The sequence below is a fragment of the Macadamia integrifolia genome, chromosome 4, assembly GCF_013358625.1.
Source record: "Macadamia integrifolia cultivar HAES 741 chromosome 4, SCU_Mint_v3, whole genome shotgun sequence".
In the NCBI taxonomy this organism is placed as follows: Eukaryota; Viridiplantae; Streptophyta; class Magnoliopsida; order Proteales; family Proteaceae; genus Macadamia; species Macadamia integrifolia.
Window position 1 is genome coordinate 1512535 of NC_056560.1, and position 15178 is coordinate 1527712.

At 38.3% G+C, this 15178-nt stretch overlaps 2 protein-coding genes across 5 annotated transcripts in view; one reads left to right on the top strand and one right to left on the bottom strand.

Annotated features, from left to right (window-relative positions):
• Positions 1–2460, bottom strand: part of LOC122076984 (probable protein S-acyltransferase 7) — a 7360-nt gene extending 4900 nt beyond the window's left edge. For 2 of the 4 annotated variants that reach the window (XR_006139674.1, XM_042642670.1), the window contains exon 1: positions 1450–2460. Coding sequence is in view for 3 of the 4 variants with exons in the window: in XM_042642670.1 (XP_042498604.1) it covers positions 1450–1566 (117 nt within the window). In the remaining variant the exon portion in view is untranslated. The remainder of the gene's footprint in view (positions 1–1449) is intronic. The other 2 variants (XM_042642671.1, XM_042642672.1) reach the window with 2 other exon arrangements.
• Positions 2461–5390: 2930 nt separating this feature from the next.
• On the top strand, positions 5391–15050 carry LOC122076812 (probable magnesium transporter NIPA8). Its single transcript, XM_042642383.1, is given in 17 exon segments — positions 5391–6126; positions 6274–6694; positions 6821–7013; positions 7246–7561; positions 9864–9895; positions 9897–9949; positions 10061–10122; positions 10299–10384; positions 10483–10556; positions 12873–12975; positions 13168–13296; positions 13392–13491; positions 13597–13716; positions 13784–13874; positions 13957–14023; positions 14435–14534; positions 14618–15050. Coding segments are annotated over 14 exon segments (1323 nt in total). The 5' UTR covers positions 5391–6126; positions 6274–6694; positions 6821–7013; positions 7246–7468; the 3' UTR covers positions 14831–15050.
• Positions 15051–15178: the final 128 nt, after the last annotated feature.

Consider the following 15178-nt stretch of genomic DNA (forward strand, 5'->3'; position numbering starts at 1 on the left):
ACTCTTCGATACGTATCTTAATTTTGACCGACCGATACGACAACCGATACCGATACTTTAATCCTTGCTTTCTTGTAACTTATTTTGTATTAGAGCTTCTCATATATTAGCTCTAATTTGTTCGTTCCTAATTTATTCTTTTCTAGGTTTACCACTCATCCATCTCAACATCCTCACTTCAGCTACGCCACATTTGTTTACATGTTTCTTCACTGCCCAATATTTTTTTTGTGGGGGGAAGAGGTGTGTGTGTCTGTGTGAAAATACAGGTAGATCAGTAAGTGTTACAGCCTTAGTTGCATAATACAGTTCATATAGTAGAAAACAACAATGATGTTTGAACAACAAGAGATTAAAAAAAAAAAAACAGATTTTCTTAACTTTCCCAACAGAAAGAAGATTAATGGATAGTAAAAAATAAATAACTATCGCACCAGAAAAAAAAAAAAAAAAAAAAAAAAAAAAAAAAAAAAGCTACAAATTCTTGTAGAATAATGTTAAAAAGTTGTGATACATTATGAAAAACTGGAATATCCATCTAACTGGGGCAAGAATGATTAGTTTCCATTGATTGGAAAAAATTAACAATTTATAATTGTAAGAGAATAAATTGAACTCAAGTCAATCTTTGAAGAATCTACATCCTAAATAATTGAACAAATGCTGATCCAAGAGGAGATGAACTTCAAGTCAATTGAGGAGGATAACCCTGTTAAAGAAACAGAAAAGTAACCATGGAAGAAGCAGTGCCTGATGGCACTATCTTTCAGTCCGCATTTCTCAGGAAACCACATCCTACAGTAATAATATACCTAATCAGCAAATGCTAACCCCAATGGAGAATACATTTAAGTCACTTGCCCAAGACAATGTTGTAGAAAACAGAAGATCATGGCAGAGCATACAAGTGATAAAAGAATAGTTTGCATTTGGTGAGGACCCAGTTCAGTCCTCTTGGCATTTTTGTATTATTGTTCCTCCAGAAGAAGAATCTGAGTCTTGTCCAGAGAATGTGTTAATTCCATTTGTATCATTGCTAGCTAGAGGTTTCAAATTCTTTGATTTGAAAAGGCAAGAGATTTTAATCCCTTCATTTAATTGAACAAACTTTCTCCAACTTAACATTCAGCACCTTGCAGCATGGTATTATGGGAGTTTTCCGAGAATAAAACTCCCCTAATGTATTCAAAGTAGGAAAAACTTGCTGATGATATTTCAAAATAGAACCCCAATCCGAAGGCTGTTAGACAATGGTTAAGAAAATTGTATCCAAGCCGGGGAAGACAAGCGGCGGCTATAACTAACAGAATGTCACGTACAGTGATAACAAGATGGGGATGATCAGAACAATTTCCACAACAACGACCACCCATTAAAAAAAAATGTCCATAGAAAGAGATTACATCACCAATGTAATAAATAAATAGAAGAGAGGGTGAGGAAGCTCACATTACTGCCTTTCCAGACTTGATAGACTCGCTTTGATGCTCCGGAGATATCAATGATCCGCCGATTGGAAAGGGAGAGTTGCGGCGGTGGAGGAGGGGTGTATATATTCCCCTGCATCCTGAACAGATCTTGGCACAAGAGATGCCAAATATCAGCGTGAACACCGCATTAACCCTCTAACTCCGCGATCTGCAAAGAAACGAAGAATAAAGCCATCGAGTGGAAAAAGATTTAATCAAAATCCATGGAGAGAAGAGTTTCCCAAGTTTCCCCCACAGTGAGGCGAGAAATACCCTGAAAATTTTAAGGACCTTCGGCCAAATCTCTCTCTCTCTTTTGTTTTAAAGGGGGAATGGGGAGGGAGCAGGAAAAGGAAACTGCAAATTATTAACAAGAAATGCAGAAGGGAATCCCAGCGAACCCCGGACAGAGAAACAGAAATGTAACAAAATGAACAAAAGACAGCAAGGAATACACCACGTAAACTCCTCTCCAAAAATGGGGTAAAAAGAAATGTTCAAAAAAGATTCCGTTATGGAAGAGTGAATGTAAGGCGAGAAGGCAGGAAGAAAAGAGGAGTAGTAGTGAAGAAGAAGAAGACAGGAGCTGCCTTGAGGGGTATAATCATTCTTTTCTTACCTCGAAAGTTTTTAGAAAAAAGCGAAGCCCAGTTTTAGAGTTTCGAGGAGGAGGAGGCGCGGCAGGAAAATATCACTCATAGTATACGGATCGAGTTGGTTTGGGTTCGAGCAAAGCCCTCTTCCCAGACCATCGAAGAAAGAGAGCGGCGGCGGTGGACAGCAGAGGCAACCAAAAGAGGAGGCGGACGGGGAAACGGGTGGCGGAATAAGTTGGCTAGTTTTCAGGGCAGATACGGATTGGATCGCCAACCTCACACTCTTTAACGTCGGAGAGGGAAAATTTTCGTCGACTCGCTATTATTATTATTTAACAATTAACATATGGGAAAATCTGCCTTCCGTGTTCTCCAGAATCTCGACAACGACAAGACTCGGACGACAATAGGGACGTGATCAAAATAAAGAGGGCCTGCTGCTTTATCTAATTAAAATTTATTGACCATTTTAACCACGATTCGCATCTCTCATTTGGAAGGGGAAGAGGAAGAGTGATTGATCCCGGAAAAGGGCACTCAGGAAGGGGCTACTAGATGGGTAAAAAAAAAAAAAAAAAGGTAAAAGAGGGTGGGAAAGGAATAACCGAAGAAGGAATTTTATTTTTATGAGGAATTATCATTCCCCTCCTTGAACTTTGGAAAAATATCAAATTTCTCCATGTTTTTTGACTTAATTCACTCTTCTCCCCTGAAATTAGAAGATTTTATAACTCTTTAGTACTTGTTAGATTTTGTTGTTAAGTGCCTAACCTAATTTTTTAAATACCCTAAATACCCCTCTAATTAACCACCATGTTCTTGCTTAGGAGTTGACTCTTCAACTTCGACACCCTCCCTCATTGTTTATCATCGAGTGCTTCACCTGTGTCGCAAACTTCAATATCGTAATATTCTTCATCACCTGAGTGAACCCTAATAAGCTTGCCAAACCTAGATCGATGTCACCTCCGATGGTCAGCACAACGTCAATTTGACCATAGTAGAATGTTATCTTCTTGTGATTAGGGTTGTCAGTTTCAAACCTCACAACCGTTTTCAAATCTAGGTAAGTATCGTCGGCGGTGATGGAGACATTAAAGTTGGGGAAGTCGATTGATTTTAAGTGAAAGATTGGGAGCTTTGGTTGATACTAAAGATAGAAGAGACCACATGCGGTAGCAACGATGACGATTAGGAGTAAGAAGAAGCAGAATAAGCAACAGCAGCAGCGGCGATAGTAACTGCGGCGTTTTCGTTTTGGGTAGAATGATGGAGGAAGAGGAGGAGGTTGTTTCCAGATTTGTGGTTTTATCGTTGTAGGGATCGAAGTATTTGGATCTCTGTAACCTGGTGGTCTTTGTGGAATCAGTTGTGTTGCTCCGGTTGATCTATTCATTACTGGTTGCGCCTCCTCTCTCTACCAATCTCAAAATTTGGAAACAGAGAATAATGAAATGAAAAATCCTTGTTAGAAAGAAGAAGATTATATATGACTTTGAGGCTAGATTAAGTAAACTGGGAATTTCAAAATGGATTCCTGATTAATTGCAAAGCTTCAAAAGAAATCCAAAATTAGAATAAGAACAATTTCAATAAACATGAACGTTCAATTGAGATGAATTTACAAAAAAGGAAAAAAAGATGAACAAAGAACTTGAAATTACTTTCATTGCAGGAACCTCTTCCACCATGAATACTAGATAAAAAGAATGAGAAGATAAGGAAAAACAAACCTCGAAGGAAATGCAACGTTCATATTTCACTGTATCTCCCAAAAATCCGATCAAGAAATCACAAAATTGCTAAGAATTTCAATGTTCTTGGCAAATTTGGAAACATGAATTAGCAGATTCTTGACGGATAATGCGAATAACACAACGATCCAGTGAAGATTGGATCAAAAACGTGGAAGAAATCAGGAAATCACAAAATGCTCACTCCGTTGGTGAGCAGCAACAATGAAGACGGAGTCACTGGTGAGCAGCAACAATGAAGACGTCGCCGGTGAGCTCTTATCTCTGAGTTCTTCTCAGTGAAGAAAGTGGTAGAACTGTAAGTTCCTTCTCATTATTCTTCTTTTCATCGATTAACTAGAGGGGCATTTAGGGTATTTAAAAAATTATGTTAGGAACTTAAGTACAACAAAATCTAACATGTACTAACGAGTGGTAAAATCTTCTGATTTCGGGGGAGGGGAGTAAATTAATTCAAAAAAGGTGGGGGAACTTGATATTTCCCCAAAGTTCAGGGGAGGGGAGTGATAATTCCTTTATTTTCTCTCTCATTTAAATCTATCATCAATCGAGATGGCTCAAAAAGGGAGAAAGCGGGAAAAGAAAAAGAGAAACTGCTACACTGAAATGAGTAATATTCCCTTTGAACTTTGCATATAGATTAGTTATTCCCTTCAATAACTCCATCAACACCCTAAAAAATCAGGATCTCCAATTTCTCGCTGCTCTCCACTCCTCCAAGGATTTCTGGGTTTTAAACGTTGGTGGGGGCATTGGATCTGGTCTTGGTGGATCATTTCTCTTGGAGTGTTTTATCTATCAATCAATTACGGAAAGAAATAAAAACACTTTGGCTTCATTGTCTATTCATCTCCTCAAAGTCAACCAGTCAACCCATGTTGTTGATCCATACATTAATAGTGTTCTCTCCACCCACTTCCCTCTTGGGCACATTGATTTTGGCAAGAGTATTAACATACACCACCACCATTGGTCGTGACATGGGGTAGGGTTGGTGAGTTTCAAGGGGAGGGGGTATTCCAGAGAGGTACAAGCAAGGTGGGGAGAATCCAAAGGGAGGGAGGGAGGGAGGGAGGGAGGGAGGGAGGGAGTGAGTGAGTGAGATTTCTTTTTAGTGAAAAAAAACCATAAAAAAATGTGTAAGAGTTGAGAGTAGAGAAAGGGGGGAGAAGTGTTGATGGAGTTTGCATAAGGAAGATGACAGTCGAGGACAACATTTATGAATTTTAAAGGGAAAATGAAGGCTAGCTGTTTGTGTGTGTCTACACTTAATACGAATGGATGTGAAAAAAACTATGCTACCCCACCCCATGTATTGAAGACGTTTTCCCTGTAATCTCTTTTTGGTGTGGAAGCAAGTTGCCCAATTTAATTTATAAGGATGAGAACGAGACAGAAGTTTTCATTTAGAGAGAATTGTAAAAATAATAAGGAATAATAAAACAGAGGACTTTTTTTTAAATGAAAGTAATTAAAGGTTTTATTTTATTTTATTTTTTACAAACAATAGGACTTACTAGACCGTTAATAGCAACTCCCCAAAAATTTAAGTAGAAGGCTGTGTTTGGTTGCAACGAGGCCAAGACATCGACAGCCGATTATTCGGTACGGATTTCTATTCCTCGGAAAATTCTGACCGTTTGGAAGGGAAACGGGGATGGAAGCTCCGGAAGATTCATTATTCAAATTTTGAAATTCGTCTTGGGACTGAATTTTTCTAGCGCTGCCCTCAAAAAAAGTCTCGCCATTTTGGCAAGAAATATGGATTTTCGCGAAAAAAAACTGCAGAGAGAGAGAGAGAGAGAGAGAGAAAGTGAAGAAGATATGGAGAAAGCTAAGTACAGGGAGACTCTGCGGGAGGGCGGGGCTTCGTGGGAAGGGTGAGAGCCGTGAGGTATTGTGGGAGAGGGAAACGGGGGTTGTGCGGTAGTGGAGGCAGGGACGGAGGATCGCACAAGGATGAGAGTAGGCCAGTATGTAAGGGAAGGAATTGGACCAGATCTGGGGAATTTTCCTCTCCGGCTGACAGTTCCTCAATAGAGCCGGCGTCAACGCCATGGCCTTGCAGATACGCAACTCCTTTTTTTCACGGAAGTTAGAAGCTTTAGAACCCCAATTCTGAACACACAATGGAACTTTCTTTCACCCCATGGACCCATGGTCATTGAATAAGGGGACTGTTCGAGTGATAGCAGCACTGTGATCGGATGTTGTGTATGTTCATGTAGAGAAAACCCAAGACCTATTTCACTTTTTCTTGGATATCAAGATTTTCTTTGCCGACGAAGGACAATCGTATAAGCAAAGGTGGGGTTTTCTCTTTTGCATCAAATGTCAAACATATTTTTATTTTCTGTTATTTTCTTTTAACAATCAAACAATAAGAAATTAATTTTTTTCGTTTATGCTGTTCTCTTGATTCTTTTTTTTTTCCCCCTATCGTACCAAACACAGCCTGACGGTTGAGTACGGCGGGAGAAGCGTTCGGTAGAAGTCCTGTCTCTCTTTTTTCTTTTCGATGTACATCTCTCTCCGTTTAAACGATTGACCGTCAAACTTCTGACTTCTTAGGCATCAGAGTAAAAGTAAGGCTTCTCTCTCTCTCTCTCTCTCTCTGCAGTCGGGGACGGACCATAGACGTTTCGTTGTATTCAATCCTCGTTCATTAGTCTGGTCTCTTCGATCTTTTCAGTTCTTTAGGCTCTGATATTTCTTTCTTGGAGGGGATTTATCAGTTGAACTCCTTCCTATCACTTCCGTTTCTTTAACGTAGAACCGCTCCTTCGGTCTTTCATAGTCGTTACCCGTTATCCTCTTTTCCATTCCAACGGTAGAGGGGTCGATTTTGTTCACAGCCGATGATTCTCCAATACTGGTATGATCCATTGGCGAGCCCCTTTTGTTTTTGTGTTTTCTTTTTGTTTTGGCTTGTCTAGTTCTAGCTACTGCTCTGCTCTTCCATTGCTGAATCATTTTTTTCTCCATCCTATCTGTTTTGCAGCTAACATTAGATTAGCTGAGAATTTGGTGGATCCGTCAATAAACCGTTATTCTTGCAAAATCTGTATTTCTATAAGCCCTCTTTGATAGCGAAGTGATCGACTAATTCGCCTCCTCCTTTGGCTTTTGTGCGTGCACAAGAAACTTTAGGCTATTTATGTGAAGCCCTTCATCGAATATTTTGTTCCAGAAAGGTTTGTTGGATTACGAATCACTTTACACTATTGTCTTAAGGACTGAGGATGTCTCTTATCTCATGGTATATGTTGTGTCATTGACAATGGTTATAGACAACTTAGACCTTGATCTTTTACTTCATTTAGTCGATGTTCACAGTCCCATTGATGGAATGGACTCCTTCTCTCTCTCTCTTAGATTTTTATAACTCTTATGATTTTTGTTCAAACCCATTTGAGCACTGAGCAGTAGTCCAAAATCAAGGTCCCTGAACCCAGATTAATTGGAATCTGCTATGCTGATTACATGTTTTTTCGAAGACGACGTCCTGCACAAGAGGTGATGGATAAAGGAAATTTTGTTGGCTTTCATGGAGTTGAACCAATAACTGAAGATTATGCGATGATCATCAAATTTAACGAGTCTGGATCCGTTTTCAGCTGCACATAGGTCTCTTTGATATCTGCAATCGATGGGGGAGTGGGTTATTGGAGCATTTATCAACATTTTTGGTAGCATAGCTATAAACTTTGGGACAAATCTACTCAAGCTGGGTCATGATCAGGTACATCCATTTTAACTAAACCATGTTTTTGGCTGTCTTTCTCTATCAAGCATTTACTTGTTCTCTCATGCCCTTTTTAGCTTATTTGATTAATGCTTCCTTACTCTACATCTTTAATTTCACAATATTGTGGTTCTGTGGTTTGTAAATATACTTGCATCATTATCATATTTTTCCTTCAGTAGACAGTTTTCACCTAATCCATTGAGTTTTGACACAATCAGAACCCCTCACATAGATATGTCTACTGTGGATTACGCCTCTTTGGCAACTCCCAATTTCAGTGTTCATCCAATAGCCAGGCTTAGCCCTCAACCATGAGTAAAGATGGTTTGGTGAAACATTTGATAATAACATTTTTGGAATTGCCTAAGGGTTTTTTCCCTATGTTATTTTGTGCCTTTTCAATTAAAGCTCAGGAATAGAAAATAAAAAGATGCACTTTTTATTTAAAGGGAAAAAAAAAAGTGGCCCTCAAGGGTTATCTACTATTTTGATGTAAGGGATTAAGGAAATTAGTTGGCCAAGAAATGTTCATTGATAATTTTTAGTACTTGGTACTTTGGAATTTTCCCATTTTAGGTATGTTCTAATTTGCATTGGAAACAATTTAATCTTGCCATTAATCATTAAGCAATTTGGTTGAGCTTTCATATTTTCATTACGCATAATGCGCTCATTTGATTTCAGCAGTAACTCTCTCGATATTAGTAGTTTAACAAGTCACTTGTAGAATTTTGGGTTATTTTTTTGGTGATAAGTTTTTTGGGTAGTTTGTTGATGATGCTTAATAGTATTAGGTTTTAGTATATGCAAAAGTGCTTCCCATTGTTTAGCCACTTCCCGACATGCATGTAGATCACTTTTTCAGCAAGGCAAGAGATGAAATCAGGACATGGGTTAAAATATAATTTGAAGTGGAAAGGAAAACAAGGAATGAAATGAACTGAAAAGGATAAAATAAGGGGGTAATTTCGGTAATAAGAAATAAGGATTAAAGAATCAAAAAACAGGAAGAGAAGAAGGTTGTCGTCTCCTACCTCAAGACATAACCAGGAGGCAGAAAACATTGTTTAATTTGAAGGAGAGATCTCCTTTGTTACCTACTCAATTAACCGAAGAACTTGGCAATAAAATCGATGCTGCTGGTCCTCCCAAGTACTGTAGGTATTACGCAATAAGGTCAAGCAATGAGAGAACCAAGAGGGACTCAGTCCAGATTTAAAGGTTAATTCCTAACCAGATCTGAGTTTTTTAAGCCAAGTTTTGCAGGTAGGATCGCTCAAGAGGTACGATTGATCTCTCAAGGTATGGGGAAGAAAAGAGAAGTGAATAGGGAAATCAAAACCAGACCTCAAGGGACTGTACTACCATTACAGAACAAGGGAAAGGGAAATCAATGAAAGAAAGAGGTAGAAGGAGAATGGGGTCTTGCAGGGCAAAGAAGGGGAGAGAGGGGAAACTTGAATCGATTTTTTTTTTTTTAGGGGGGGGTGAAGTAATGAAACATAGTCACAATTTCTCACACCACATTGCCAACTTCTCTAGATGAATTCAATGCATTATTCAAATCTTTCCAATGAATTGAGTTACAAGCATATTTATAGAGATGAAATTGAAAGTTTCCTAATAGTAGTCTAATGCTGAAATAGCAGTAAAATCTAACTCTTATCTCCTATTTATCTATGCCAATCGAAAATTATAATGAAATCAAACTCTATCACTACGTGGCCTATTCAAAGTAAAACAAAAGATTACACGATAAATGCAAATAAATAAATAAATAAACTGCTAATATCCTACTAGACTGAAATCTTAATTCTGGCACTGTTCTTGGTTGAGGCTTTCAAACAGGTTTGACCAGGTCCAAGTAAGTGCTCCTGCATCACGTGGCTTGTTGGGTAGCAGAAACTTTATTTTTCATGATGAACTTTTTTTTAGTGCCACATAGTTCTCTGTGTCATAAATTCACACATGCATGCATCTAGTGTGTAAAAATTTTGTCACCACCGTATTCTTTTCATGCCAGTATTCCTTTATTAGTTTGAGGCATGTAATGTACGCTTACAGGTTCTAGAACCATCAATGTTGGTGAGCCAGCATATCCATTTGCAACCCCCCCTTTGGAAATATACCCAAATGATACTTCTTTCCCGTATTTCAAAAACTTCATACCTGCTGGATTGTTGACAGTAATTTTTTAGAGTGGTCACAAGCATTAAAGCTAGTGCACCTGTGTTTTTTTTGTGTATGCTTCAAACCAGGTTGCACATTCTTATGGATCTAACTGAATTTTTTGCAGAGAGAAAGGCTTTCTATGCTAGATAGTGATGGAACCACTAGCAAACTTTTCGAAGCCAATCATATACTTTCAGACTTGGAGAGTTGGTAATTTTGACTAAATTACGTTCTTAATTTTTTAGGATCTTGTATGATCAGAAAGGACCCTTTTTGCAAGCTACTGTAGTTATGTTTAAGTACTAGAATTTTATTATGCAGGTATTCTATTTTTTGCTTTGGGGAATTGTCTCAACTTCATTTCCTTTGGTTATGCTGCTCAGGTCAGTGTCAGTCTGCTAGATATACTGCTCTAGCAATTGTGATTAGTAAAGCCAAAGTGGAATTTGCATAATTTGATTATAAAGCTACAAAGCCAGGCAGCCCTGGCACTCCCCCACTCCTTATTTTCCCCCCCAAAACTTTAATTTCTAATATTTTTACATTTTGTCTTCAACAGTCTCTTCTTGCAGCCCTTGGATCCATTCAATTCGTATCAAACATTGCATTCACATACTTTGTTTTGAACAAGATGGTGACTGTGAAGTAGGTTAAAATAATGGAAGTTAAACTTGTTACTTTCTGAATTATGACATTTCCAGTTAGTTTCAAATTTAAATCTCACAAACGTTGCTTTTTTGCAGGGTACTGGTTGCCACAGCCTTTATTGTTGCTGGAAATGTCTTTCTGGTTGCTTTTGGCAACCATCAGTCACCTGGTATTTGACTCACACTCTCCATCTATGATTAATCTGCCTGAATCCCATGGTATGCCTAGTTATGGAATGCAGGTCACATCATTGCTGCTGATGTATTTTTCCTTTCTGGTAGATATATCTTAACATTTAATTTTTTTTTTCCTTATAACATACCATGTTGTTTTTACAAGGGAAAGCTCCACTTCATGACCCTTCTCATGACAGTCCATTGCTTTTGTGCCACATGGGGGGTCATGGGGACCACTGGGGGATGACTTTGCACCTTGTGGACTAGCTGCATGGCAAATTTGGTATCCCTTCTCAATCTCATGGCCCACATTGGATTGAATTTTTTCCCTTGTATTTAAGTTGCAACAAAACTGCTAATTTTGAATTCTTTTAATCCACTTTTTGAAACTTTACATCCACATGGAAAATTTGGACTGGTCTGGAACTTACCAGCTGATATATAAATGATGTGGAGAACCAGTCCAGAAAATTTGAGAACTAACAGAATGCCACGAGGAAGGAATATGGTCTGCCATGACCTTTGGATCCATTCTGATGTAGATGCACAGCCTTGGACTGATCCAAATCAATATGGGTATCTAGATGGAGATGAATCAGATCCAATCTAGAATCAAAATTACCAATTTGGAACCAAAGCTAGTAGGATCTTTAGGATTTGTTTATTTCTAATTTGGGATTACACGCAATATTTTATTTTGATTACTTAAGTAGGAGATAGTTGTTGAGATTTAGTTTCCAATTAGTTTCCATTAATTATAGTTTCCAATTAGAATAGGTTTCCTTTCATGTTGGTTTCTTTTGCTATGTATACCAATGTAACCAATGAGGATAGTACTATTGAATGATGAATTAATTATTTGGTTGAAACCTTGTGGTTTGCCTGGTCGTGTGACCTTCTTCCCCACCCCTTGTGTGAACTCTCTTTCTTTCTCTCTTCTTCTTCTTTGTCGTCTTCTTTTCTGTTTCTTCTTTGTTCCAGTAACCCTAGCAGTCCAGCAAGAGAGGTGTCGATCTCCCTTGGCTCTTCATCTTTCCATCTTAGATTCTAGGAACTAAGCCAATACCCTAGGGCGACCCCGGTTGCCAAATCCGAGACCCAATAGTTCCCTGAACTGGAGTTTCTAACCTGAGTTTCAGTTCTGAAACTAAGTCCACCGCCAGATCTGTTTCAGCAGCCCTAGATCTTGTAATCACTAATTATCGGACCTAATGGTTGCTTGCATTCAAGAGCCTTATGACTGTAGAGCATCTCCTTGAAGTTTCAGACCCATCCGATCCATATTGAGGGAATTCTCTCCACCCGAAGACTCGCTGGACCTCCGCTTGTTCTTCTTGGGTGGAGGTTGAAGACAACCATCATCGTGGATTGTCAAGAAATCCTTTAATTCCTCTTTTCCCTTAATGCCCCTCTCTTTCTCCCATATTCTCCTCTATCCTTAATTTCCTTTTAGTTCCAAGATCGTCCATGAACTATAAATAATAAACCCTCTTAAGTCCCATTGCTTCTTTAGTTACAAACAACCCCTTGGAATTTCTGGAATATTACGGTACTGCCATTGGTTATTAGGTTAGAGTTTTTTTGCACAATAGAGTGGGTCCATAAGCAATCCGATTTCAGTCCTTGGAACTCGGATCCGCATCACATTCTTTTTGCTTTATTACATTTTCCAAAACCTGTTCCCCTTGCCATCATAAGAAGCTAAGACAGCTTTGTGGTTATAATCACTAAACTGGTTTATTGTGGTTATAATCACTAAACTGGTTTAGTGTGGCAGTATCCTCAGTATTGTCATTATTGTGTCCTAAATTCCTGCATGTTAGATAAATTTGCTTTGCGGGGAACCATTAAACTTAGGGTGGTGTGCTATATAGTCTGTTGTTGGTTTCCTCAATCATCAAGGTCCCATTTGATTGAAGGATAAAAGGGATGGGAAACTTGTGAGGGTCGGTCCCACATCTTGTGGGTTGGGTTGACAAAGAAAGGGAAGGAAAGAAAATAATGGAATATTAATTTTTATTGGGGTGGGATTTTATGGAAAAGAGAGGAAATAGGAAAAAGAGAGAGATAGACACAAAACAAGTGTTACATGATGGTAGGACTTTAGAAGTGAGTGGGGTGGGAAAAATTAAGTATTACATTAGTAGACAACAATTATTGCATTAAATGACCTTGTTTGGTAAGTTTCCCACCCCTTTTTATCTCTTCCACTTTTCTTTGTTAAACAACATGGCCCAAAGAATTTATTCTCTCTCTCTCTCTCTCTCTCTCTCTCTAATTCACACATTAATATTATTGTGTTAGGGCAGTTTACACTCCAGAGCAGTTGGCAGAGAAGTACAGCAATGCAATATTCCTTCTTTATTGCCTTATTTTGATCTTGGTGGTTGCTGTGCATCATTACATTTACAGGTGAGTTCCCTCCCACCCTTCTTTTTCCCCAGCATTTATAAATGTTCTAAATCAGCTTTGCGGTTGGCCACTTTTGGAGAGCTGATTTGGTTTCTACATTCTGCTAGTGTTTTTTTGGCCTTTTAAATAATTAAATAAATCATTAGCAACCATTACATGCTTCTTCTAAAGCTTAATAAACGAAAAATGCAGGAGAGGAGGACTTCTGCTTGCCGTTTCTGGACATGACATTAGCCACTATTGGCACATCCTACTGCCCTTTTCCTATGCTGTTGTTTCTGGTGCTGTAGGATCATGCTCAGTGTTGTTTGCAAAATCCCTGTAAGTTGGATATTTCATTTTCATTTCTCTAATCCATGACCCTTGTAATTTTGTTGCTTCTTTTAGTTTCTGAGATGGAATATTTTCTTTTCCAGGTCTAACCTGCTCAGATTGACAATGTCCAATGGTTATCAGTTCCATAGCTGGTTCACATACTCCATTTTGCTTTTGTTTCTTAGTACAGCTGGGTTTTGGGTATTGATAAATGCACACATCAGATATGCTTCTTATAGATACCAATACACTGAAAATGCTGGTCTTCCTCTCTTAAAATTTGAACTTTGTTTCCTATGTCAACAGATGGCAAGGTTGAACGAAGGATTGTCGCTCTTTGATACAATCGTTATTGTCCCCATGTTTCAAATAGCTTGGACCTTATTCTCTATTTGTACAGGATTTGTGTACTTCCAGGAATATCAGGTAAAACGACAGTAATGCTTACATCAGTCGCTTACTTTGTCATGCTTATCATTGGATCTGTAAACAGGTCTTCGATGCATTAAGGACCACAATGTTTATACTGGGAATGATGTTTGTGTTCATAGGCATTTCCTTGCTGGCACCTGATGAGTCAAAAGGTATTTCCATTAAGATATTCAGTTTCTGGCTCTGTGTAAGATTATACAAGTGGCAAACTAACTCTGCTCTTTTCCTGGTCAGCTGGCGAAGCCAAGGATTCTTCTTCTTTGGATTTAACATCTCCAAGCATTACCACTGATATGGACAGGTGCAATACATCATTTTTTGCAAAAATGACAGATCTCACTGTTGCCCTGAAATTTCTAGCAGTTCTTTGAGGGATTAAATTATGTCGTTTTTCTGGGTTTCCTATGGAGGAAAATTGGAATGTCAGAAAGAGAATTGTAATTATTTTTTTTAAGACCTAGAAGTTATAAGTTAGTTATTTTTAGAAAAAAAAAAAAGATTGGATGACGAAATTGAAAGCTTGATTTCCTGCTAGATATTTGTCCTTAGGGGACTATAGTATTTCACAAAAGAGTAAATAATGCTTTAGATGTTTAGCATCTCAGGTCTCCCAGATTTTCTCCTTGTAATACGGTATATTTTTATGTTTGTTCAAATTCAGATTTTTTTATATGATCTTTCTTAGGTCCCCATGTATTCTTTTATGCCTCAGGCTGCTGAAATTGCCATCTGAGGAGGCAGAACATAAAGACGTGGGTTCATTTTGGCAAGTGATTACGACAAAAGCTAGATCAGTAGTAACCAAGGCAAAGGTACTTCAAGCTGGCATGAAATCTCAGTTTAAAAATAAATCTATAAGATGTTTAAATATTGACATTTCAAAACTGGTGTCCAGACTGCTTGTACACTTTCATTAGGTCTAGGAGATGATTCAATCAGTGCATCTTCAGTTCTTGTGATGCCCATGGTGTCTTCGAGGATGACCGGATTTAGAGGAATGGGTATTGAACGGACTAATCTTTTATCCTTGAAAAGTGGTGGTTGGAGTAGGATCGCAATGGATGAGGAGGGCGTGACAATGTTGGAGACAAGTTCCATTATCTCATAAAGCCATGGGTAGAGGTAGCAATACAGCATAATGTTCATTGACGACAATATTTTTTTTTTAGTTGCTTTCATTGTATCATGATTGTATAGAAAATGGTTCACTTTCTCTCTCTCCCCTTTCTTTTTTCTTTTGAGTTTATTTTTGCTGCCTCCTTCCTTCCTGTTGTTGTCTTGAGGTGTAATTGATCAAATCAATGATACCATACTCTATGATGTTTCTATTTCTGGAATCCCATTACTTTATTCCGCTGTTGCTCCTTTGATCCAATATTTCATTTTTCCTTTTATAACATGAAAATATTATTAGTGTTAGTGAGTTCAGTTGAGTTAATCTTAAAATAAACAAAGC